At 41.9% G+C, this 26,998-nt stretch overlaps 2 protein-coding genes across 4 annotated transcripts in view; one reads left to right on the top strand and one right to left on the bottom strand.

The window, feature by feature from the left end:
• SKP2 (S-phase kinase associated protein 2) overlaps positions 1 to 18,298 on the bottom strand; it is a 28,950-nt gene extending 10,652 nt beyond the window's left edge. The window contains exons 1-4 of the mRNA XM_036736113.1: positions 18,291 to 18,298; positions 17,542 to 17,801; positions 2,358 to 2,469; positions 485 to 628 (exon numbers count right to left, since the gene is read on the bottom strand). Of these exons, the coding sequence (XP_036592008.1) occupies positions 485 to 628; positions 2,358 to 2,469; positions 17,542 to 17,801; positions 18,291 to 18,298 (524 nt within the window). The remainder of the gene's footprint in view (positions 1 to 484; positions 629 to 2,357; positions 2,470 to 17,541; positions 17,802 to 18,290) is intronic.
• Positions 18,299 to 18,707: 409 nt separating this feature from the next.
• Positions 18,708 to 26,998, top strand: part of LMBRD2 (LMBR1 domain containing 2) — a 62,506-nt gene continuing 54,215 nt past the window's right edge. The window contains exon 1 of one of the 3 annotated variants that reach the window (XM_036758531.1): positions 18,708 to 18,988. The gene's annotated coding sequence lies outside the window, so the exon portion shown is untranslated. The remainder of the gene's footprint in view (positions 18,989 to 26,998) is intronic. The other 2 variants (XM_036758540.1, XM_036758548.1) reach the window with 2 other exon arrangements.

Raw genomic sequence — 26,998 nt, 5'->3', positions numbered from 1 at the left:
AGCGGAGGGAGTACCTGCAACCAATAAAATCGTCTAGGAAAGTAACAATTCCAATTGTTCAAAGTGGAGTGGGCCTCCCCTCTGAGCTCTGCGCTGCTACATGACAACCACTTGCCAGGGACACTGTAGAGATGGGTGCTTTGGGCTTCAAGTGAGAGCTGGCTTAGATCAGGGGAGGGAACCTGCAGCCTTGAGGTCACACATCGCCTTCTAGGTCCTTGAGTGCCACCTTTGGACTGGGTCCAAGTTTTACAAAACAAATCCTTTTATTAAAGGGATCTGTTCTGTGAAGTTTGGATTCAGTCAAAGGGCTGAGCTTGAGGACCCAGAGGGCCACAGGTGGCCTCAAGGCCGCAGGTTCCCCACCACTGGACTAGATGACAGCCAAGGTCCCTTCCAGCTCTAAGAGTCTATCATTTCCTTTTTTTGGTCACAAAATTATAGTTTTTGCTCCTTCCTCCCTCCCCCCAAGGGACAATCTTACCTGAGGTTTTTAAACAGTGGTTCATCCACGTGTGATCTTGGGCAGCGAAATGCGACCACGCCTACAGAGAGTAACTGCCCAATTACTCCTGGCAGTAAATGTTTCCCTGTCAGGTCTAAGGTCTGCCACAACGATTCATCAAACCTAGAGGAGAGGCAGAGTTGTTTTAGAAAGCTAAACCCTAGGAAATCTCACCAACCCTTTCAGTCAAAAAATGACAAGAGATACTAGGGCCAGCCTGGGTCTGATCTTAGGCGTTTCTGCCTAATTTGCATTTGTCCATTAGCAGAATAGTCTCCAAAACTCCAAAAATAATAACCCTTCAAATGTTTGCTGAGGTAATGATCATGATGGCTTTCTATGAGGGGGAGAGGAGGAACACTTGGGATAGCTATGATAATCTAAGAAATAGAAAATATCAATAAAAACTTATATTTTTTAAAAACTTCTTTACAGCATATTCCAAGGGATTATTCCAATTCTTTAGATATAAAAAAAAATACTCAGCGATTTATCATATTATAGTTAGATTTCTTATATTTGAAATACCTGGGCTAATGCATAAAGCTGTACAATCTTTATATGTTGTTACAATATTTTTTTCTAACAGGATCTGTCCTATTTTACTGAAGACTGCTGGGCTGGTGATATAGGACCCCTAGACACTGGGAAAGGGACCCTTATCTTAGATCTGGCCATTTTGGGTCCTGGGAAGTTGATTCAAGAGCTCTGAGGCTCCAGCTTTTGTAACTTCACTAATCATTGCTGTTGGCCTGTCCCAAGGAAATGATCCTGCCTATTTCAAATGGTTTTCCAGTTTTGTTCTAAAAGGCTCAGCTACCACATTTCAGGTTATTATTCCAGAGGAGGAAATAAAATTTCACAACCCAGTGCCTAGTACTTATTTTTCCCACCTTCCTGATTTCAATCATCTTTTCACAAAATCATAAAAAAAAGCACCTTTCAACCATTAGGTGGCAGGCAGAATTCAGAAGCAACTCTAAGCTGAGTGTTCATATCACTGGTCAACTGGATACTTTATTCACTTGGCTACTAGGGACAAATCCACAACTGCCAAGTGATAGTGGGGCTGAGTGGAAGGACACTGAGCTCCCAGACCTGCCAGAAAATAGGTATTGATGGCTGGTGACAAATGGGCACATCCAACCTCAGGAGCAGGGCCCTTTCCAGAAGACCTGGATAAAGAGTGTTCCTGGCTTTTATATGGAAGCAGCAGCAACCACTGTCCTTCAAAGATGTACATGCTCCCTTTAGAGGGAGCCTCTTTAAGAAATAAGTAGAGAGAAGAACAAGAACTGAAAATGGTAACTGAAAAATGAAATTTGTAGATGACCTTTGAGGTTCTCTTCCAAAGCTGAGGTCCTGAAATCTGTGATTTTTTTTTGGTGGGGGGGAGGGGGGGAACAATCCTGCTAATGCACTAATGCAAATCAGACAGAGAAGCCCCAAATCAGAGCCAGGCTGTTTCTAGGATTTCTGTCCTCATTTCTGGCTGAAAGGATTGGTTTAAAAAAAAAAAAAGTAGCAGATGGCTACCCAAGAGCTCAGGGTACAAGGCAAGAACACTGTGCACATTAACAGAGCTGTTAACAAAAAGCAAAGCTTACATGCATCCTGAGGGTTTAAAAAAAAAAAAAGCACAAAAAGAGGATGAGGTTCAGTGTCAGGGGGCTCAAGAAATCACCTACCTTCCTTTGGCTGTGACTACTCAGAAAGCATTCATTATCGAAAACCACTGACCATCAGCTCACAGGTCCAATGAAGTGCATTGTCGGAATTTTTGAAACCAACCAGCATTTCCTTCAACAACATCCACCCAAAGCAACAAAGTAAAAAACGAGAAAGTACTCACGAGAGGCGATGCCACCTCTTACAGATCCCAGAGATTCTTACAAGGTCGGGCAGAGATAAATACGAAAAGATTCCGAGGAGCAATTCGTCTGGAAGCATATCCCAAGAAATTCCTGTAATAAAACAAAACCAGACCAGGTTTGTTTCCTCAAAATTTCTGATTTGAGCACATAGGTAACAAAAACTCTATTAAATCCTTTTTGTGCACTTTTTTAAATGGACATCTGGAGGGAGTAGAAAGGACATAAGATTTGGAGTTGGATGAATTGGGTTTGAATCTAGGATTTGCCACTTTCTACTAGTGTGATCATGAGAAAGTCATTCCTCTTCCTTGGGTCTCAGTTTCCCTATCTGTATGATGGGTGGGGCTAGATTTCATCAATCAACATTTATTAAGCAGCTACTCTGTGTCTGGTATCCAAAGACAAAAAAAACGGAACAGCCTCTGCCCTCAAGGAATTTTATTGGAGAAAAGAATAGTCTATACATATATCAGGCCATAGACATATTTACATATGTAAATAAATGCATAAGCAAATACAGAAGAATTATTAAACTAAATACAAGGCAGTTTCAAGAGGCAGGTCACAGCAGCTTGAAGAGGACTAGGAAAGCCTTCCCCTTGAAGGTAGCACTTTAGCCAAGCCTTGAAGAAACTGAGGAAGCCCCTTCAAAGCACTGGGAAGAGCCAAAGAACACAAATCAGAGACCAAGTGTCATGGAAACGGGTACGCTAAGAAGGCTGGTTCAGCTGAATTGTAGAGGGCATGAAGTGGAGTGATATATAACAAGGCTAGAAAGACAGGGTAGGGGCAGGTGCCAGGGAGCAGTGTGAGTGATTTTATATTAACATATAATACAACATTTTATATTAATATAAGCAAATATATATTTTAGCAGGATGAGGCTCAGACTATTGGGGGTTCACCTTAGGCCTACTATGTGCCAGGCACTGTGCTAAGCACCAGGGATACAAAGAAAAGCAAAAGACAGTCCCCACTGTCAGGAACCTCAGAGTCTAACGGAGGAGACAACATACAAACAACTATGAACAGACAAGCTATAATACGGGATTTTCCTCCGCACTGGACCCAGAAGGCTCTGGAAGAGAAAGTGAGGCTGGTGACTTTGCACAGCCCTCCCTCACTTAAATCCAGTTCACCTGCATGTCATGGCATCACCTCCCTGACGTCATGGTCCTCTTTGAGAATGAAGGACAAACAGCAGCAGCAATAACAGAATAAATTGGAAATACTCAACAGAGAGAAGAATTAAGGGGGATCAGGAAAGGCTTCATATAGAAGGTGGGATTTTAGATGGGACGTGAAGGAAGCCAGGGAATCCAAAAGGTGGGAGAGGAAGAGGAGGCACATTCTAGGCATGGGGGGCAATCAGTGAAAATGCCCAGAGATTGGAGATGGGGTGTCTGGTTTGAGGAACAGCCAGGAGGCCAGCATCACTGGATCAGTCTGTATATGTGTGTTTGGGGGGCAGGGGAAGGAAGGGGAGCACAGTGGTAATAGTAGCGTTAAGTGTAATGAGACTGGAAAGGTGGGGGAGAAGGGGAAGCAAGAGTTTCGAAGGGCCAGAGGATTTTACAATTGATAAAGCACTAATTATCGATAAGGTACTTAAGCAATTAACTAACACATCTAATGAACTTTGTACTGTTGTATTTCTCGTTGTTCTGCAGAATAACTTCAATCTAAAACAGAAAAAAAACTACCACCTAGTCTGTATTTCCTCTTATAACACCTGAAAAGTTTTTTTTTTTTAAGCCATAGTTTATCTTAGAAGCAATAAGGTGCTACTTGAGGGTTAGAGTCAGGGGAGTGAGAGAGTCAGGCTGACCACTAAGAAAAAGAACTTTGGCCACTGAGGGGCAGACAGATTAGAAAAGAGAGAGGGCTTGAGGGAAGGGGGCAATCAGGTCACTGCAGTAGTTGGGGTGAGAGGTGAAGAGGGCTCCACGGGTGCAGATGGGTGCAAGGGATATTGTAGGCAGAAATGACAAGACTTGGCAACAGAGAAGATCACTGTGATCTCTGAGTCTTTTCCCAGCTTGAACTCTGAGGGTCATTTATTTTACAAAAGAAATGACCATATGCTTGACCCAAATTCCACCCCATCCCCTCTCTGATAATTTTTTCTATTCAATTTTGAATCTCTGAACAGTTTTCCACTCACCCCCAATACAGCATCTCCACCATCTTCTCCAGGGTGATAGGGGTTTCACGGAACAAGGATACAAGACAGAGAACCAGCATCCACAATAATATAATGGAAGGGTAACTAATGTGGGTGGCAAAGACCAAAGAAACACCTCCAAAACCCCTTGGAAACAGCTACTCTGACCTTTTCAAAGATGAGTATTTGTTTGCTGTGGAGGCCTGATGAGAAATAAACTTGATAGGATGTAGCAAAATCCAGTTAGGGTAGAACAAATGGGTTGCAATGATTCATCCAGGAGACACAATGAAAATATAGAGACAATAACTCAGATTTACATAATATTTTAAGGTTTACAAACATACCACACACCCACCCACACCCTCTCTCTCTCTCACACACACACTCACTCACACACACACACACACACACACACACACTCACACTCACACTCACACACTCTCTCTCTTGGTTACCATGCCAGTGCTGATCAGCATGTTAACTTGTGAATGTTGGGTCTGTGTCTTCGCATGCACACACGCACGTTTATGTGTATGTGTGTGAATCTTTATGAAATACATAGGATGAGCACTTTGTAAATCTTAAAGCGGATGTAAATGTACATAAAATATTGGGCCAAAACTCTGCGTGGGTGGCGTTGATCTGACTGGCATAGTAGCTCCACGATGTAGGTAGTCAGCGTATTCTTATTTCCATTTTATACATGAGGAAACTGAGTGACTAAGAAGCCAAAGACCACAGCACCAGCCTGGAATTCATGCCCAGCCCGGGATGCCACTTCCAGTGCTTTCTTTTACCCCATAACAACTTCCAACTATGGTGAGCAAATTTTAAGATTTTAATATCTTAAGTTCCTGGGACTTTCTTGGGCTGATTACATAGGGATATTCCACTAAAATATGGCCCACTTCAAAAACTAGGAATATGTACAATTTCAGATTCTACCAGCAGTCATGTCCCGGAACTAGCTCCTGCTCCAGAAGGAACTGGATAAACAGCTTCGATGGTTGGCTGCAAATTTCAGTATCTTGTTGCTGTCTTACTGGTACCCATGTTGGCTGCTGAGAACATGTCTCAGCTTCCCCCAGCTATAAAACTGTCTGACGGGGCTCTCAAGAATTTGGAGAGGGTGGCAAACTCTCTATTATTCTGAATACTTCTGGAATAAGAGAGTTTTGGAGTTGAAAAGGAATCCAAAGTTTATCTAACCCCACCTACATCTAACCACAATTTCCACCTCCTTCCCTCAATACATCCCAGACAAATGGTCACACTAAACTCAGAAGAGGTTCAAGGATGTGGACCTCACTATCTCCGTAAAGCAGGCTGCTCCACTTGATTACACAGCAAGTTTCGGCCTCCTTTGCCTTTCCCCTTCCCCCAAATACACAGATAAAGTACTGTTCCTTGTATATCACACTCCATCTGGCTGTTCCTCCTGCCGGCAAGGCTCCCTACCCTCCACCTCTTAGAATACCTAGCTTCCTTCAAGACTCAGGTCCAACGCCACCTTCTGCAGGATGCCTTTCTTGCCCTGACCCTGACCCGAGCCCCCAGCTACTAGAGCCTTCCCCTCTGCTTACCTTTCATCTATTCTGCAAGTATCTTGTATGTACCTAATTATCTCCATGCATTTACTAGAACATACGCTCCTTGAGGGCAGGGATTAGGCATTCTTTGCAGCCAGCCAGCCTTTAGCACAGTGTAAGGAGGGGAAGAAGGAGCAACGTCTTAGAAGGGTGAAAAATTATCCAGGTTACTTAGCATTCCTGGCAACCTTAAATAATCATTTTGCTTACTGAAGGAAGAAAAACTTAATTTCAAATTTGTGACCATAAACCCCTACGCTTACAGATTACTTGCTGAGAAAAAGAAAATCAGGTATCTTTTCTGCTCTACCTGAGCCAGGTTTTTAAAGAGCATATAAAGTCTAGTCAATTTCCTGAACATAAGACAGACTCAGATTCAAACAAAAACAACCCAAGACCACTAACAAGCCACGTTGCCTTGGGCAAGTCACCTTCCTTTTCTCTGGGCCATCTTTAAAATGACAGGTTTGGCCTAAACAATCTTAGAAGGTCCCTCCTGGCCTTAATCGTCTATAAATAAAACGCTAAATAGATGCCAAACAAGATGAATTTGTCTTGTCACCAACTGTACTTGTAACATAAACAGTCTCAATTTCGCACACCTGCCTAAATCTTTTTCCTCAAGTCTAGCTACTTTTGCTACAGTTTGTTCAGAGGAATTGGCTTATGCTTACCCACAAGAGTAATAAAATTCATTAAAAAAAGAAATAAAATCAGCCATCTGGGAAGAGCTTGCCTTTCCACCAAGACACACAAAGAGGTCGTTACATGCTGTGCTTTGGGGTTTTTGTCCCGAGGCAGGTACAGTGCTTTCTTCAGGTTGAGCAAATAATGTCCTTTCTTGATTGCATGTCCCACAGAAATGCTTCCTCAGGGTGTAACAGTGGTAAGTGGGCATTGCTTCACACGGTGCCAAGTTTCTGTTAAAGGATCCCTTGAAACGGAGTAAACACTGGACTCAGAAATTAAGAGCCACATGGGTTGAAATCCCAGCTCTTATGAGCTGTGACAAGCCAATCACTTCATTGCTTGAGATCTCAGTTTCTTCAACTGTGAAATGAGTGAGCTGGATGGGTCCAAAATATTCACTGGCTCCCTACTAAATTCCTGGGCTGGCATTTAAGGCCCTCCAGAATCTGGCTCCTCCCTACCTTTACCACTTTTTCCCTTTTTTCTGGCCAAACTCGATGAGAGGGGGAGAAAATCTTTTAGTGAGAGCTCTATTCAAGTGAAGGGCAAATCCTGGGCAGTTTAAGTAGCCCCAGCTGACAGGTCAGCCATCCTGATGTTTGTTTAATGGCACCCATCACCTTTTGCTCAGTCCCTGTTTGAGGGCCCCAGAGTGTAGTCACAATTACAAACATCTGTGGATGGAATAAGCTAGATGTCTGTCTCTGTCTCTCTTCTTATATCTGACTCAGCTGTGAGGCACGTGCTTTGGACTGTTTCCCTTACCAGAAGGGAGGGTGGGTTCTCCAAGACAGGTGTCTCATACAGGCAACTTATCCTAAAGATCAGTGAGAGGTGTCTTGGTAGGGGCTTATGTTTTAGCACATACAGTTTTTATTACAGTAAAGAGATGAGAAGTAGTTTGTGAAAATTACCTCAGTGAAAACAGAGCATTGGCCCAGGAGTCCCAGGACCTGGGTTCGAATCCCACTTCTAATACTGACAACCAGTGTGACCTCAGGCATGTACCCTAATCTCTCGAGTCCCAGTTTACTCATCTATAAAACGAGGCAGTTGGACCAGATGGCATCTGAGGTTCCTTCCAACTCTAGGTATTTAAACACTTCGTAAAGGACACCCATGGAGTTCCATGTGACTCAACCACTTTAAACAGAGGCTGGTGGAAGCCCCAGGCTATTTTCACCAGGCACAGAAACATAATGGGGCAATGACCAACACCTCCATCACAAGGGCGGCCCTCGTGCACCGGCAGATGAGAGGTATACAGGCCGGGTGAGTTTCCTCACCTGTAATGAGGAATGGAATGGAATGAGTTTCCTCATACTTGTTTATAAACGCATCCCTAGAAAACTACCGGTTATGCTGACGCTGACGCACTGAGGTTGCGCCTTGACTTTTCAGGGAGTTCCTTATCTGGGGTCACCGAGCTCAATAACACCTCCAATGGAATCCTGCCTGATGCCCTCTCATGACACGGGGCGACTTTTTTGAATGACGACTGGGAACAAAGAAGACCTCAGTCTGGGTCCATGCGCTTTCAGAAAGGAAGGAGGGAGGAAAAGGAAAGGAGGGAAGGAAGGAAAAAGGGAGGAAAGAAAGGAAGGAAAGAGGGAAGAAAGAAAGGAAGGAAGGAAGAAAGGAGAGAGGGAAGAGGTAGGAAGAAATTATCCCAATATGCTATTATTATCCTTGTTTTATAGTTGAAGAAACCAAGGCAGACAGAGGTTTAGTCACTTGCGCGAGGTCACACAGCTGGTAGGTGTCTGAGGCTGGATCTGAACTCAGGTCTTCCTGACTCCAGGCCTACTGCTCCATGCACTATACCATCTAGCTGCCTCATAGATGGAAGGGGAAATCACATCTCTATTTCAATATAACTGGTTTATTTTGTAATCCTGTGTATTTTATCTTGTAGATTTAAAAACATTATTCTGAGAAGGGGTCTACAGGCTTCACCAGATCACCAAGTAGGCCAGAATGATGGGCAAAGTCTAATAAGATGAAATAGTCCTATGCTGAGGTTCAAAGGACAATTGCACCGGTGCAGAATGAGGCATACACACAGTTCATATGGAAAAGGCCAGGAGGTTTTAACAAACTGCCAGCTCAGGATGAGACAATGTTGATACAAGTGGTCAGAAAAATTCCTTCAACCTGGCTACATTAATAAAGTTTGGTATCATATTTTAAGCTCAAGCCAAGGCTGGATTGTGTCCAGAGGAGAGACCAAGATGCTAACAGGGTTAAAAAACTGTTCCATGAGAACAGGTAGAAGAAGCAGGGAATGTTCAGACTGGAGAAGGGAAGACTAAGTGGGGATGGACACAAGATAGGTCTGTAAGTATCTGAAAGACTGTCGCATGGAATAATTAGACTTGTTTAATTCTGGTGCCTTTCCCCTCTTAGTCAATTCCTATTTTGTATGTAGCTTGTTTGTATTTCTTTCTTTCTTTCTTTTTTTTAGAGGGGGGAAGGCAAGTCAATTGGGGTTAAGTGACTTTCCCAAGGTCACACAGCTAGTGTGTCAAGTGTCTAAGGCCGGATTTGAACTCAGGTCCTCCCGACTCCAGGCCAATGCTCCACTCACTGTGCCACTGAGCTGCCCCTTGTACATTATTTTCTTTGCATGTTGTCTACACCATTTGATTGAGTGCTCTTTGAGGGCAGGGAATACCTTTTCGTATCCCCAGCACTCAGCACGGAGTCTGGCACACAGCCGGTGCTTATTAACTGCTTTGCCTGGCTCCAGAGGGTAGGATTAGGGCAATGGATAGAAGTCATAAGTGGCAGATTTATGCTTCATAAATGAAAAAACTTCCTAATGATTAGATAACTCAAAGTGGAATGAGTTTTCTCAGTAGGTAGTGAGTTCTTCGTCTCTTAAGGATCATAGAATTAAGGCCCGAAACAGCATCTATTCAAACTCCCTCCTTTTACAGATGAGGAAACTGAGACCAAAGAGAGATTCAGGGTCTCGCTGCCCATCATACAAGTATTAAGTGGCAGGGCCTGGATTCCAACCTGGGTTGTCTTGACTCCAAATGCAGGTTTCTTTCAATGAGCAATGGGCTTCAATGACACCAGGCTGAAAGACCAATTGTTGAGGACCCCCTAGATAGAAACCTCATTTGACCTCTTGGTTCCCTTCCAACTAGAGAGATTCTAAGATTTTAATGGCTCCAGGTTCTTGGAAGACTGTGCTCCCTCCGTAGCATGCCCTCTTCCCTCGTTCCCCCATGTCTGTTCTCTTAAGGAAGGACCCGCAGTGACAAAGCCAGAGATCCTTGGAGCACAAGGTACTCATAAGTAGCACGCTTACAAAATGCTCTCCCATACATTGTGTGCCACCTGGCTGCTCATCTTTCCACTTTAATGGTCTGGCACACCATCTCTTCTACATTGGTCCCTTGCCTCTTCTACCAACCCCTGGAAAACATCCAGGGAAGAAGACAAAAAGAGAACTGACTGCTTTTCAACTTTCCTGTTCTAACACTTTACCTTCATTTGCTGAGACATTACTTCTTTGAGAAGTAGCTTAGCAAGGCCAGTGCTGGGCTTGGGAGCAGAACAGGGCTCGCATCTCATCCCTAACACGTATTACCTGACCATTCACGAGACACTCAAACACCCGGAGCCTCAATTTCTCCATTTGTGAAGTAAGGCTAGTAATGCTTGCAGTACCTCCCTCCCAGGGTCATTAGGGAGCTCTTCATTCTAAGTGTCTGAATTACTTTTACTTATTATAGATTATTACTTTTTCTTTAGGAGGGAAAATCATTAAAAATCATTTCATCAATGTCTGTTATGTCATTGCTGTACTTTTTCTCTTAATAGAAAAAAAAATCTCCCAAATCTCTATTTTTTGCTTAGGGCCTCTAAGGAAAAAAGGTTTATAACCTGACTGGTCCACAACAAATGCCTTTAGGACACTGGCTCAGCTCTGATCTCACTGAACACCCAGCCCAAGATGATCACTCTGGACTAGAATCCTAGGTCACTCAGGGTCTGCACCACTCATTTAGCGCTTGTATTTTCATATAGCTTGTTACCCTCAATTAGATTCCATACTTAAAAGCAATTCCATTTGACAAATCTTCATTAAGGGTCTACAGGATAAGCCCTGGGGGAACAAAGTTTAGAAAAAGAGACTGGGGAAGATCAGAGAAGACTTCCTGGAAAAGGCAGCACACCTAAAAGATAATTATCAAAACAATCTGGTACTGGCTAAGAACTAAGAGCTGTGGATGGATCAGCAGAATGGATTAAGTACACAATACATTACAGTAAATAACCATAGTAATCTAGTATGATAAACCCAAAGATCCAAGCTTTTAGAACAAAAACTCATTATTTGACAAAAACTGCTGGGAAAACTGGAAAACTATGGCAGAAACTAGGTATAGACCAACATCTCACACCATGTACCAAGAGAAGGTCAAAATAGGTCCATGATTTATACATAAAAAGTGATACCATAATCAATTAGGAGAGGAAGGAATAGTTTACCTGTCAGCTCTATGGATGAAGGAAGAAATTTAGGACCAAACAAGATGTAGAGAGCAATAGAAAATATTAAATAGATAATTTTGATTATATACAATTTAAAAAGTTTTTTGCGCAAACAAAGCTAATGCAACCAAAATCAGAAGGAAAGCAGAAAACTGGGGAAAAAATTTTTTTGCAACAAGTGTCTCTAATGAAGGCCTCCTTTCTCAAATATACAGAGAACTGAGTGAAATTTATAAGAATACAAGTCATTCCCTAGTTGATAAATGGTCAAAGGATATGAACAGGCAGTATTCAGACAAAGAAATCAAAGCTATCTACAGTCATTATGAAAAAAATGCTCTAGATCACTATTTATTAGAGAAATGCAAATTAAAAAAATTCTGAGGTACCACTTTACACCTATCAGGTTGGTTAATATGACAAAAGAGGAAAATGATAAATGTTGAAGGGAATATGGGAAAACTGGAATGCTAACGCACTATCTACAGCAGAGTTGCGAATTGATCCAACCTATTCTGAAGAGCAATTTGAAACTATGCCCAAAGGGCTATAAAATGGTACATACCCTTTGATCCAGCAATACCAAGTGCTAAGTCTGTATATCAAAGAGATATAAAAAAGGGGGGAAAAGAACCTATTGGTACCAAAAATATTTATAGCAGGTCTTTGTGTGGTGGCAAAGAAATGGAAATTGAGGGGTTCCCTTCAATTGAGGAATAGCTGAGCAAGCTGGTGTATGTGATTGTGATGGAATATTATTATGCTATAAGAAATAAAGGGCAGGCAGATTTCAGAAAAACCAGGAAAGACTTACATAAACTGATGCAAAGTGAAGTGAGCAGAACCAGGAGAACATTGTACTCATTAACAGAAGTTCTGCACAATGAAGAGCTGTGAATGGCTTAGCTATGCTCAGTAATACAATGATCCAAGAAAAGACTCCTGATGAAATACGCTATCCGCCTCCAAAGAAAGAACTGATGTTGTCTGAATACAGGCTGAAGCATACTATTTTTCACTTTCTTTTTTTTGTTGTTGAGTCTTCTTGTTGAAAATTAATAACACGGTAATGTTTTACATGATTTTACACGTATAACCTATATTGGATTGCTTACTGTCTTGGGGTAGGAGGGAGAGAGGAATAGAATTTGCAACTCAAAACTTTAAAAAAAAATGTAAAAAATTGTTTTGACATGTAATTGGGGGAAAAAAAATAAAATAGGTAGATATTCAACAGGTAATGGAGTATGGGAAAGCATGCCAGTCATAGGAAAGAACATGGCATATGGCAGGGAGGAGGGTCAGAAGTTTAGCAAGGCACACATTCCATTTTTGGAATAGTAGAGTGGTGCTAGATTACCGAGGGTCTTCAAAGCAAGAGGAAGGAGTTTACACTTTGATAACATATCTGAACATGACAAGGAAGGGTCATTTGGAAACAGTATGAAAGACAGATTAAAAGTGGAGAGAAGATAACCAGTTAACAGGCTATTGCAATTGTCTATGTGGGTGATAATTTATTCCTGTACTAAGGTGATGATGATGGGACCTGAGAAAAGGGATTAGATGACCAGCATATGGTGAAGATAGAAGAGACAGTATCATGTATCTAAGAGCCAGAAGGGCTCTTACAGACCATCTAGTCCCTCCCCTTCCTTTCGTAGATGCCCAGAGGCTTACCCAGGGTCACACAGCTAGTAAGGGTCTGAGCCGGGATATGAACCTAGCCCAAGACTTCACTGTACAATGCTGCCTCCTGTTCTTGTTCTAGTCTTTGCTGTTGTTCAGTCCTATCAGTCTTTTCTGACTTTTCATGACCCCTTTTGGGGTTTTCTTGACTAAGATACTAAAGTGGTTTGCCATTTCCTTCTCCAGCTCATTTTACAGATGAGGAAACTGAGGCAAACAGGGTTAAATGATTTGCCCATGGTCACATGGCTAGTAAGTGTCTAAGCCAAGATTTGAACTCAGGTCTTTCCTGATACCAGGCCCAAGGCTCTATCCACTGTACCACCTAGCTGCCCAATTTTTACTATGCTGTTTTGCCTACCTTAAATCTCAGTTCAGGAAAGAGAGATGTGTATGAGACATTCCCACTTCCTGATTCTAGCAAGTCCTACAACCTTAATCCTAAACCGGCATCTGACTTGGGGTGCCAGATACTGCTTTTACTTATAGGGTGAATAATATCCCATTTTTAAAAAAATTTCATGTGCCAAGTATTTGTTGACTGATTAGCTACATGGGCTGAGAAGAAGGAAGAGTAAAAGATAACACCACGGTTTTAAACATAAGAGACAAAATAAAAATTGGCACCATCGATAGAAATAACAGTCAAAGATTTAGAGATGAAAGAAGGTTATATTCAACAGGTAAAGGAGTACTGGAGAACATACCAATCACAGGGAGGAGCACGGCATATGGGGACCAGTTCTGCTGGAACAAGGTACACATTCCATCCTTGGAATGTTAAGTAGTTTAACAAGGTAAACGCTGGATTGGAGGTGCTGGTGGAAGATCCAACCTGTTCTTTAAGTAGCTAACATTCAGAAGAAAGGTCAGGGCTAGAGATATTGATTTGGTAATTATCTGGATGGGAGTAGTAGATGAAATCATAGAAGGAACAGAGATTACCAAGAGAGAGAGTAATATATAGAGTGGTTAAACTCCGAACCCATAAAGGATGAGGAAGAGTATGCAGGAGGGAATCTACCGAATGTTAGAGAGTTCTAGGAGGGTAAGGACTAAAAAGTCATTGGATCTGGCAATCAGGAGGTCAGTGGTGACTTTGGTGAGTACTTTCAGTAGACTAGATGACACACTTCAAGGAGATAGTTATGGGTGGTGAGGAAGTGTAATCTTTTGCATATGAATTACTTCTTCAAGAAGTGTGGCTGAGATTAAGGCAAAGCTCTTTTAGGGTTGGAATTAATAATGTCTGTGAGGGCAGCTATGTGGAATGGTCGATAGAGTCTCCAAGCCTAGAGTCAGGAAGACATCTTCCAGAGTTCAAATCTGGCCTCAGACACTAGCTGGATGACCCCAGGAAAGTCACTTAACCCTCTTGGTCTCAGTTTCCTCATCTGTAAAATGAGATGGAGAAGGAAATGGCAAAACACTCCAGTATCTTTGCCAAGAAAATGCCAAATGGGGTCTCAGGAAGAGTGGGACATGACTGAAGTGACTGAAAGACAACAACAAACACCAATGTCTGTAGAAATATGGAAAGGTGTGGAGAAGGAGAGAGTCAGGATCTTGAGGGGTGGACAGATCTGTGAGAAGCTGAGGTTGGAAGGAGATGACATGTGGCTGAAAGGTAGAAAAGGGAGCTGGTTGTTGGAATCTTAAGAAGTTGAAAGGGCTTGCGTGGTTCAGGAGGCCAAAGAGATTATCAAAATAAATGTTGAAGCCCCTCAGGCTGAGGAGACAAGAGGAAACGGAGAGAAGTTAGGTGTTCACGTCACTTAGATAACTGGGAAAGTGACTTGGAGCCTGGAAAAATACAAGGATAAAGAGAAACAAGTAGAAATCGATTGCAGAGATTTCAAAGCCAGGAAAGACAAGTTTTATAATTCTATGGACTCACATAAGCACCACAGAGATCACAGGGCCTAGACCGGTGCCTTCCACAAAGGGAGCAGTTAATGAATGGTTGGCCATTAGTTGTGCAGGTAAAAGGGACAGGCCATGGAAGGTCAGTGATAACTATGGGTACAGCTTCCAGGAGTGTCCAGATCTCGATAACCTGGAAAGGCTTGTCTTCAACTGTGCTTTCCCACAGAACGAACAGGTCACTATTGCTTCTCAGTGTACGACATACATTAAATAGCAATTATATTAAAGAAAAGGTAAAATTCAACAGGAAATGAACTTACAGCTTCAAAAATCTTGCCTATCTACGAAGTCAGAGAGCTGGAAAGGACCTTAGACGTCATCTAATTCAACAGGGCCTCCCCAATATTTTACCGATGAGGGAACTGAGGCTCAGACAAATTAAGCGACTTGCTCAAAGCCACACAGAAGTAAGCGGTAGAGCTAGGATTTGAATCCAAGTTTTCTGGCTCCAAATATGGTTCTTTATGCTGTCTCTCAACTTGTGACCTGGTCACTACACTGGAGCCAATCCTCTTTTTTTTTTTTTTTTTTTTTGGTTAATGGGGTCAGTGTGATTTTGTTCAGGCCTTCACTCCATAGCTCAAAAAATTATCCTCCTTTCTGCTTTAAAAAAGCAGGGGTGTGGTGGTGGTTATTGTTATAACTGGCCCACTAAACCACAGGAGAGAGGCAGCTACATGGCACCATAGTGGATAGAGCACCAGGCAGGGAATTAGGAAGACTTATCTTCCTGAGTTCAAATCCAGCCTCAGACATTTACTTAGATGTGTGACCCTGGGCAAATCCCTTAACCCTGGTTGCCTCAGTTTCCTCATCTATAAAATGAGCTAGAGAAGGAAACAGCAAATGTAACTTTGCCAAGAAAACCTCCCAAAATGGCGTCATGAAGTTGGACACCACTCAAAAAGCCATAGCAGACTTGGTCAGCAGTACTTTCTGAAAAGGATAAGTTTTTCTAAGGACTACAATGTTGTTCTAATCCCCTATTCTGTATAAAACCTGAATGCAGGGTTATTTTCCAGGATAATTTTCGGTATTTTTTCCTTTCAAAAAGATCTTAATTAAGGTTGGTATATTTGGACCAATCTCAACTGGGAATTTACCTCAGTTTACCTATTCATTATAGCTGGTTTGGAGTTGAGGAGTCTTAATAATCCACCCAGTCCAACCACCTAGAGATATTAAGTGGTTTGTTTATGTTGCACAGCTTCACCAGGATTACAACATCTTTTGTATCTCAGATAATGTTAGGTAAAGAGTAGGCACCCAATAAACCTTATTGGAAAAATGAGTCTATAATTTTGATACTGTGCCACACCGCTTTCCTCTCTCCCCTAGGGATAATCTAAAATTGTTTGTATGTACTCAAAAGGTCAGTAGTCTTTGAAACCAGACTTAGGTTGCCTCAGTTCCCCAACTTTGCAGAACAAACTTTTTAACTCCTCCTCCCTACTTCTCAGGCAAAGTCATCACTTAATCCAATTAATGCTTACTTAGCCTCTTACCCCAGTGGAGTAAGGCTCTTGTTCAATCACTTTCAGTGTGTCCAACTCTCCCTGACCCCATTTGGGGTTTTCTTGGCAAAGACTCTGGAGTGGTTTGCCATTTCTTTCTCCAGCTCATTTTATAGATGAGGAAACTGAGACAAACAGGGTTAAGTGACTTGCCCAGGGTCACACAACTAGTAAGTAGCTGAGGCTGGATCTGAACTCAGGAAGATGAGTCTATCTGACTCCCTGCCTGGCACTCCAACCTAGGAGTAAGCCTATTAAACCTTAATTGCCCATCTAGGATACAGTGTTAATTTCATGCTCAAATACTTGTCCAATACCAAGTGCAGAGATTTGGAAAAAAGGCCCATGCATAGGTACAGGGCAGTATTACACAGTATAAACCAAAGCACGTACCTGCAAGATTTTCATCTCACAAGCTCTTCCCCATAATTTAGAAATCCAGAAGCTCAGTGCCTCAGTCTGACCTAGTGAAAAGTCAGGAATGTGTAATGACCGGATATATCTTCAAGCAGATCATGACCATAAGATATAAATTTTAAATGTTCCTGGACAAGACTGAAAGCAGTGGTTAAAGTAATCTATTTTTTTTTTGGTCTGGAACAGTGATTTAATCAGTTTAGAAGACTAAGGGTGAGGAACATCCCTCTACCAACACAAGTGTATTAAGTGCTGTAAGTATCAGAATGTCACAAAGTCAGTATGTGTTAAGATGAGGGAAGGCAGGTCCTCCTAGCTCTGCCTCTACTATACCACATAATAATTCAATGCCTCTCAATACTGGGAGCTACAAATATAATACACCTGGAAAGAATGCTGGATTTAAAGTCAGAAGACCTGGATTCAAGTTCTGGTCTACCATATACTTAACCTATGTTGCCTTGAGACCTTACTCTTACTGGGCTTCAGCTTCTTCATGTGTGAAATGAGGGGGGTGGACTCCATGGGTCCCTTCCATCTCTGAACCTATGATCTGGTGCTTAATAGTCGTCCCTAGAAGCTTTCTATTAACTCTAGGAACAGTTTTGCAGTAAAACGAGACTTCAGTCTTTCAGACTTACAACTCTGCCCCAGAACATACCTGAACTGTTCTCTTTGGATTGTCTTGGCCTGCGGGCAATTACAAAGTCCTTTTCCTTCGCTTTCACCTTCGGCTTTTTTGGCGGAGGGGCTTGGGTTAAGAGCAGCTCCTGGGGAATGTTTTCACTATCCACCTTTTCCTTCTCCAGAATTGCAACCCCCATTCCTGAGAGCAAATCCGACGTCTTGTTAAGATCCCATCCCCACGTGAAGCTGATATTAACATTGCTGTTCGAATCGGGAATCTCCTGGAGGTGTTTCCTGCAGGAAATGGACAAGTTGCATCCTCACAGCTTTCCATTAATTTGCATCCCCCAAAAGGGATGCGTCCAAGTCAAAAAGAAACAAGGGCCTCTTGTATGTAGGTAACACTCTTTATTTGGAAACCACATGCGATTCTCGTAAGTTTGGGTGGGAAGGGGCTAGGGGGGCTAACGCTAGTAAGTTAGGATACATGCGCATTTATCAAAAATGACTTTTTTCATTGAAGGTTACCTAAAAGGGGGGAAGGGGGCGGTGAGGCGGAAAAAGGTAACTGGGCATCCATTCATTCAAAACATTAACACCCACGCCCAGCCAGCGGGGCCAGAGCCACGAGGGGAAAGACTCCATTCGCAAACCCACAAAGATCCGAAGCCATTAAGCGGAGAAGGCTAAAAAGTAAAGACAGAGGTGAGATGCGTAGCATCCACATTCTCCTTCTCCTCCTTATATCCGCTGTTCATCATCATCGCGAATAGGTTTGGTTACCTGTGCATGATGGGCTTGCTGGAGCAGAGTAGGGGATTTAAGTCCTTGCATTAATTGCTCAGCCCTAGATCTCCAGACTTCCCGCGTCTCCGACTAGCAGCTGCACCACCGCGCCCCGCAGGCAGATCCGGACCCAGGAGCGCGACGTTCCATTCAACCCGCGCGCGGAACCTTTTCCCTCTCCTGGTAGGCGGCCTCGGGGCACGCCGCTGCCTGCTGGGATTTGTAGTCTCCGAACTACCAATCCCTCGGTCCTTCCTCCTGCCAAATCATCGGCCTGCGCCGGTCCCTTCATTCCACTCTTCGTAATTCTCGCGCGCTCCTTGTCACTTCTCCTCCCACCGCCGCCCCGCCTACGATAACCCAGAATCCCCTTCGGGGCGGGACACCTGCGAGGCCGGGGGAGGACGGTGACGTATGCATGAGGAAGCGGAAGGGAAGGAGGGGGGCCGGCGGAGAAATGTCACCGGCTTGAAGGCAGCCGGTGTTCCTGTGCTGCCTCGGCGCTTCTGCTCGGTGCTCACCCCGAGACGGCGGAGGCGCCGGCGGGTCCTCGCGGTCCCTCCGCCCGTTGGCCCGCGGAGCCCTAGGCGGGACGGTGAGATTGGGGCTCCAGGAACGCGCAGTGGGTGACGGCCGAGGTGGGATGGTGACCCCGGGGGCCCGCCGCGCTTGCTGAGGGGAGCACAGTCGCCCCGGTAAGTCGGAGGCGGCGGCTCCCCGGCGTGCGGCGAAGACCGGGTTGCGCCTCCTCGGGATCCCGAGCCTGCTTAGGGAAGCATCACAACACCGCAGCCGGGGGTGGGGGTGGGCGTGGAGAGGAACGAGGGGCCCGAGCTCGGCGACCGAGGGTGAGGTCAGGGGAGGGGGCGTCACTTGCCACCTCCCCCTCTCCGGGTCGCAACCCCAAAACTTGCGGGTCTACGGACTTTAGGGCGGAGGCTTGGAGGATTGTGAGGGTCCCGGAGCCGGCCTGCATCACGCAGGGATGACCGAGCGAATTCCAGGGCCCCGGGCTGGACTATCACCTGAGGCTTCGGGCGGGGGGTGCCCGGGGAAGGGGCGGGGGGAGGATGCTTTTCTACTCCGACGTTAAGGGAAAAGGTTTTCTGAAGACGCCTCCTCCCCTCCCCCTGCCAAAATGCGGCATTCCCTGAGCAAGCTTTGGGTCGCTCTTCTGGTTTTCCTCGGAAGAATGGGAAACTGAAATATCTGTTGGTAGAATTAAGCCTCCTTGCGCCCGGATATTTGATTGTTCTTGGTTTAAGCGTTTATCCTATTCTTTACGGATGGCTGGCAGGCTAGCTGGCTGGATGCATGAATGCATGGATTGATGGATAGATGGGGGTGGGGGGTGGTTCATCTTTTTCCCTTTAGAGAGTTCTGGATCCCTGAAGTTATTACGAATGTTAACCGTGAAAACAAATTGTTGATATTGTGTTGGGGAAACAGAAGTTGTGGATGATTTGTAAATTATAGCGAAGAAGATCAATATTCGTTGAATTGGCTATTTTTGTTTTAAGTTACGCAAAGAACGTCAGCTTTAGTGCTTCCTCTGCATGGTTCATTAAACTAAAAGTGGTTATGTTAAGTAGATTATCTTTATTTTCTCATGCATTTAACTTTATTATCGTGAAACTCCCTGAGCCCTCCCCGCCCCTTTTGTCAATGTGGTTTGGGGGCTTAGTCCGAAAGATTTGACTACTCTTTCAACACTCCTCTGGGGAAAAACCATTTAAATGTGAATAATTATATTCTTCTCCAGGAAAAGTATATTTAGGTTAAAGAAAATGCACGCCCAACCTAAATGCAAATCATTTTATTTCTTCATCCATTTTCTCATCCTTTTTTTTTTTTTTTTTTTTTGCACAGAACGTTGATTATTAACTAGTTTTTTTGTGGTTAGAAAATCTTGAGGTTAGGGAAGGTTTCCGTAAAGTTTGACTGTTATCCATCTGATGCCAGGTTTTCTCTTTACTACTTAGAAACTGTCTAGAATTTTTTCTTCTAGTATTTTTCTGTTTTGTGTAAGATATAAAGTTCTAATTTTATAAATTAGGAACACCTTTTATGCATTCTGTCTCTTATTCAGACTGTGAAACTTCTCTTACTTAAAACATATGCTGATGTACAGATTAGTAGAGAATTTCCCGTTAGAGGACTTCTGGTTTAAACATCTTGAATGACAGCTCTAGAGAACAAAGTCTTGCAATAGCGGAACAGGTGTTTTGTAGACGGCAGCGTCAGCATTATTACACTGTTAAACCAGAATGCCTACACTTTGCTTAATGTGGGTTAATTTATTATGCATTATATTCAGTCTTGACCCATTGTCTTAACTTTTTTCAATTTACTTAAATTATTGATAGTGTTACCTAAAACCATAATAACTTTTATCCATTTTAAACTTGGAGTCATCTAGCCCATCAGTTTTCAGTTAGATGGTTTCCACAAGCTTTAATTGCTCCTGACTTAGATTTAGCATTTTCTGAGTAATACAGATCCTTGATAAATTTGAGGGTTTTTTGTATTAAATCTCACTTCTGTAACACCTCATTTGGCATTTAAGGCAGAGATATTATTATTTCCATGGCCAGGATTATTGTAAAGATATTTTGTAGTGACCTAGGTAAGTTAATAATATGCTTATTATATTTCATGCCATTGAGTAGGGGGTTTGCCAACACTTTGGAAGCTTGAAATATAATTCAAAGTAATTGTAAAGGAGGCATGTCTCTGTTGGACTTCATTCTACTGGGATATATGTAAAGTGTAAGATACTTGGTGGTAAAAACAAATAAACAGATACAGGGAGACAAATAGCTGAACACAGACGTAACAGAATAAGAACTGGGAATCACAGCTGACCATAAGTGGAATTAGTTATAGGAATATGGATAGTGTAATAATATAAAAAAAATCAAATATGATAAGAATTCATTTTAGTAGAAATAATGGCACTGATGCCAGGCTGAAATTGTGGGATTAGTGGATAGAGAAAGCTGGCCCTCAGTCTGGGAAACTTGGATTGGTGCTAACATATACCACACTGACCCTGAACTTTATCTCCGGTGCCCCAGGCATCTATCTGCATTGGTTGTGAAAGTTTACACTTGGGAACTTGAGTTCTCTATACCAGTGAAATCAAAGTTCTCAACCTCTTACACTTGCCCCTTCAGCTTCGATGATATCAACTACATGAAATAAGAACTGGAATGTAATCCTTTTAAATTCTCTTGGCACTTACACAAAGGGGGGAAGGTATTGGTGTTATTTGTTTACCTTGTAGATAAATGGCTAAGGACCATGGTGTATAGTCAGAAATTTTGGGTGCCTAAGCAGAGTATTCCAGAAAGGGTCCCTTATAATCTGTTAAATATAAAACATTCTCAAAGCAGGTAGGACTTAACCTTGGTTGATATTTATAACTATAAAGGATAAAATAGCGGTGTGCCTTAAAGACAGCATATTTAATTAAAATTGACTCTCCTTGTTTTCTACTTTACCCTCACATAGTGTCCAATATAGCTATATACGCAGTTAATCTTCAGCCAATTCAGAAAGTTTAGTATTTCTTTAAAGTTTAATAGTGGTCTTTAGACTGCTCTGAATTATTTTCTCTTTAGAACCTTCTAGCATCTAGGTTACTACTTTATCCTTTTTCTTAGTTAATCTGGCTCAGCCTTTTGAGACTTTTTAGGAGTTTCTCAGGCAGTTGATAGATGAAACAAATGGGGGTTATCTAATGTTTATCTTGAAATATCTGAAGGGTTTTCAAGTGAAAGTTACAGACCAATTTTTTTTTTATCATAAAGGATTGAACAAGAGAAATGAACTTAAATTGAAGAGAGAATTATTTTAGTTTATTTTTATTATAAAATGCCATTTTTTTCTTTATTAATGTTTCTCCCATTCCCCCTCTCTAACCCATGGATCAGATTAAGTAAAAAAAAAAAGCAAATAAAATGAAGCCCTCATTACAACAGCTGTAGTACTATAAAACAAACTCCCACTTTGACTATATCTGAAAATGCATGTCTTCTGTATTTTAATTTATCACCACATTGTCAAGAAGTATCATGTTTCATCATTTTTTAGACTTGTGGTTTATTATTGTGTTGATCAGACTTCTAAGGTTTTCCAAACTTGTTTTACTCTACAATTTTGATGTTGGGGGAAATGGTTTTCCTAGTTCGCCCCCTTTGCTTTGCATCATTTCATAGTGGTCTTTCTTGAACTGTTCATTTTTAAAGTTTCTTTTGGCAAAGTAATGTTCTATTAATTTTGTACACCATGGTTTGGTTAGCCATTCCCCAATAGGGGAACACTTTTAGTTTTCAGTTTGGAGTTCCCACGAAAAGAGTTGCTATAAATATTTTTGTACATATAGGTCCTTTTCCTCTTTCTTTGATATCATTGGAGTATAGAGCTAGTAATGGTATAGCTAGGTCAATAGGAATGAACATTTTCATAGTTTGAGGAACATAATTTAAAATTACTTTCCAGCATTATTACATTGCTGGTGGGGTTGTGAGATGATCCAGCCATTTTGGAGAGTAATTTGGAACTACGCCCAAAGAGCCATAGGAATGTTCATACCCTTTGACCCAGCAATACCTCTTCTAGGGTTGTATCCTAAAGAAATCACACAAGAGGGAAAGGGGCCCATATGTACAAAGATATTTATAGCAGCTCTCTTTGTGGTAGCCAAGAACTGGAAATCAAAGGGATGCCCATCAATTGGGGAATGGCTGAACAAGCTGTGGTATATGAAGGTAGTGGAATACTATTGTGCCATAAGAAATGGGGATGATGCGGACTTCATAACAACCTGGGAACAATACGACATAATGCTGAGTGAGCGGAGCAGAGCCAGGAGAACATTGTACACAACCACAGATATATGGATTCTGTGAGGACCAACCCTGACAGACTTCGCTCTTCTCAGCAATGCAAGGTGCAAGGACAACTCCAGGGGACTCACGATGGAGAATGCTATCTTCATCCAGAGGAAGAACTGTGAAGTTGGAATGCAGATTGAGGCACACTACATGCTCACCTTTTTTCTTCTCTTTTGTTTTTGTTTTGGGGTTTTGTTTTTTTTTTTTTGGTTCTGTCTCTTCTTTCTCATGATTCATTCCATTGGTCATAATTCTTCTCCACAACTTGACTAGTGTATAAATTAATTCAATGCGAAGTTATACATGGTAGTTATATGAGATTCCATGCTGTCTTGGGAAGGGAGGGGGGAGGGAGGGGAGAAAATCTGGAACCCAAAATTATGTAGAACCATGTGTGGTAAACTAAAAATAAAAAAATATTAAAAAGAAATTACTTTCCAGAATGGCTGTACCAATTCAAAGTTACACCAACAATACACTAGTGTACCTGTTTTCCCACAGCCCCTCCATTTGTTATTTTCCTTTTTTGTCACCTGCCAGTCTGATGGGCTGGCTTGAAACTTGAAGTTGTTTTAATTTGCACTTCTCTAATTGTTATTAATATAGAGCTTTTTCATATAGTTGGTGATAGCTTGTATTTTTTTCCTTTGAAATCTGCCTGTGTGTATCCTTTGGCCATTTATCTATTGAGGAATGGTTCTTATTCTTATAAATTTGAATCACTTCCTTGCATAGTTTGCTTGTGAGACCTTTAGAGAGAAATCATTGCTATTACTTATTCAGAACTTTGATTTAATTGAGGTAGGGAGTTCCATCTATCAATACAGATCAACAGCTATTCTGAAATTGGTAGCTTTAGTTTCCTAGGAAAAGGATTCTTGCACAGGGTCCTATAGCCAGTACATGTCAGAAGCTAAGTCTTCTTCACTCTTTAGCCACATGTCTCTTCACCTAGGAAGTTATCCAATCTCGGTATGTATGAAGGAGCTCTAGTTGGCTAAGTGAATAGAGCACCAGGCCTGGAGTCAGGCAGTCTCATCTTCTTGAGTTCAAATCCAGCCTCAGACTCTTACTAGCTCTGTGACCCTCGACAAGTTACTTAATTCTGTTTGCCTCAGTTTCTCATGTGTAAAATGAGCTGGAGAAGGAAATGGCAAATCACTACAGTGTGTTTGCCAAGAAAACAGCAAAAAGAGTCACAAAGAGTCCAACAGAATGTTCTTATTGGCTAAACAACAGAAACAGGATGTAAAGCTATTTTGTAAGGTACATACTGACCTACCTTTGAAGCCAGACAGTGATCTAAATCTGTGGTATCAAATGCAAATAGAAAAGGAGGGGCCAGTAATCTGTACTTAAGGATCTTTGCTGGCCACATATTGACTTGTGTTTTCCTTTGTTTTTGAAGAGGACCATGACATCAGGGAAATGATGACCTGACTTGCAGTTGACTTGGATTTGAGTGAAGGAGGGCTGTGCCAGGTACTTTCTTCTCCAGAGCCATCTGGGTCCAGTCTCCTGATACTCACCAGGATGACTGGAGATGGCCCAGGATGCATTGGAAGACCCTGGCCCTTTTAGGCTCAGGCCTTGTCCTGTACTCATTTAGAGTGAGGTAACACCCATTCAGTGAATAGGCCTCTGTTATCTGTTTTGTTATATTTTTATGTATTCTGTTAACTTATTTCTCAATTACATTTTAATCTGGTTCAGGGGTGTTGCTGGTTTGACATCTCTTATCTAGGTGCCTTGTTAAAGTGACATGAAACTTCTCAACTAATTTCTTTCCCTTTGTCTCTGTTTCTTCCTACAAAATCATTGTGTGACCTTAGATATCCATCTGAACTGAGCTGCTGCAAGAATGACATTCCATCTACTGCTTAATGCTTTCCCTCTTCTGCTCTGCCTTTGGTTCCCTTGAAGCCTCAGTACAAATGTTACCTCCATATTGAAGCCTTTGCCTGGATTTTTGGTTCCCTTCTCACCATCTTGTGTTGTCACTGTACATATGTAAAAAAATTCTGTGGTTTACTTACCTTGTCTTTCCTGCCCCCTCCCCCTTTGAGGGCAGGAGCTTTCTTACTTTTGCGTTTGTACGCGAGCAACTGGCACAGGGCAGCTGGTGGCACAGTGCAGAAAGTGCTGAGCCTAGAGTTAGGAAGACCTTAGTTCAAATTTGGCCTCAGACATTTACTCACTTTGTGATCCTAGGCAGGTTACTTAACTTCTGCCTCAGTTTCTTCAACTGTAAAATGGGGATAATTATATCACTGGTCTTCCATGGTTTTTGTGAGGGGTCAAATGAGATAATGTTTATAAATTGTAAAAGCACTTAGCGCAGTGTCTGGCCTAAAGTAGGCACTTAATAAATGCTTATTCCCTTATATCCCCATGCTTAATAATTCTGATATATCAAATATGTTCTGTAGTATGCCTGGTCCTGAGACTGATCAGTCCTCCTGTGTGATCTTGATATAGTTACTTCACCTTTCTGGTGGTGTTTCCCATTCTGTAAGTGAGGGAGTTGGAGCAGATAAGAATCTGAATTACTTCCTGTGATCTCATAGTGTTGCTATGGATGATGGTATGGGACCCAGAGGTTAGTAGTAATTTTAAACCAGGTGCTAGGAGCATCTTGATGGTGGAGGCAGGGGATAAGCATTCGGAACCAAGTGAAAGAAGCATATTGGTTTCCCTGTCATCAAGATGGACATGATTTCTGCCATAAGCAAAGAGCTGCAAGCCCTGGTTTGTAAGTATGTAAGATTTGGCAAAAGCAGTTTCAAGGTTGTGATATCTGGGAGCTCACTTTTTGGTGGGTAAGATAGATGATGAGCTTAATGTAGGAGAAACACTGAGGATTAGAAGAAATACTAGGAAATTTTCATTTCAAGGCATTTTGGGGGAAGGGCCACCAGGCAAGGTGTAGGTAGACTTTATAATTTGAGGCTAATGGCCAACGAAAAAATTTATATATATGAAATGGTTAGTTTCAGGAGCTTGAAAATTTAAAAAGTAATAAAATTTTCTAGTTATTGAAACTTAAATCTACCTTATTGTTACCTTTTAATGGAGGGTTGAAGTCACTTTAAGGGACTTTCTGTTTACCATGCCTTTCTAAGTATGATTACTAATTTACATGGAGCAAATTATCTTATTTTATGAAGTATTCCATTTATTTAACATCTCTTTTGAATATCTTTTATTATCTTTTGGTTTTTCAAGTAAAATACCTAATCAGATTTAAGTTGGAAATACTCATCTGGTCTACAGGATAACATGAAGTTTCAAAGGCTAAGCTACCACTTTGGATGAAAAAATCAGGATATCAGAAGATTGAAATGCTATAATTTACAAAATGAGGCTTAATAGGGACAAATGTAAATTTTTAAGGGCTCCAAAGAAGAGATTGGAGAAGACACCTCCCTACCCTACTCATTTGCAAAAGGAGGAGAACCATAAGTATGATAAGTCATATATTTTCAGACTTTCTCGATCTGTTGATCAGTTTTATTGACTTTTTTGTCATTTTTTTCTTAAAAATTATTGTTTGTTGTGAGGATGGCTCTTTGGGAGGGCAAGGGGGAAGGGTACTGGAAGACATTCTGGTCATATAAAAAACAATACAAAAGAAATCAATAAACATTTAATTAAAAATAAAAATGTAAGGGCTTACATTTAGGTTAAAAAATAAACTTGACAAGTACTATGACTATCCTTTTTCTATATTCATATAACAAATATTTGACAAAAAAATGGAAATAATTTAACCATCCAAATAATTTCCAACAGGGGTTTATTAGTATA

This window comes from Trichosurus vulpecula, chromosome 1 (assembly GCF_011100635.1).
Source record: "Trichosurus vulpecula isolate mTriVul1 chromosome 1, mTriVul1.pri, whole genome shotgun sequence".
Lineage (NCBI taxonomy): Eukaryota > Metazoa > Chordata > Mammalia > Diprotodontia > Phalangeridae > Trichosurus > Trichosurus vulpecula.
This window is presented reverse-complemented; position numbering and strand designations above follow the sequence as displayed.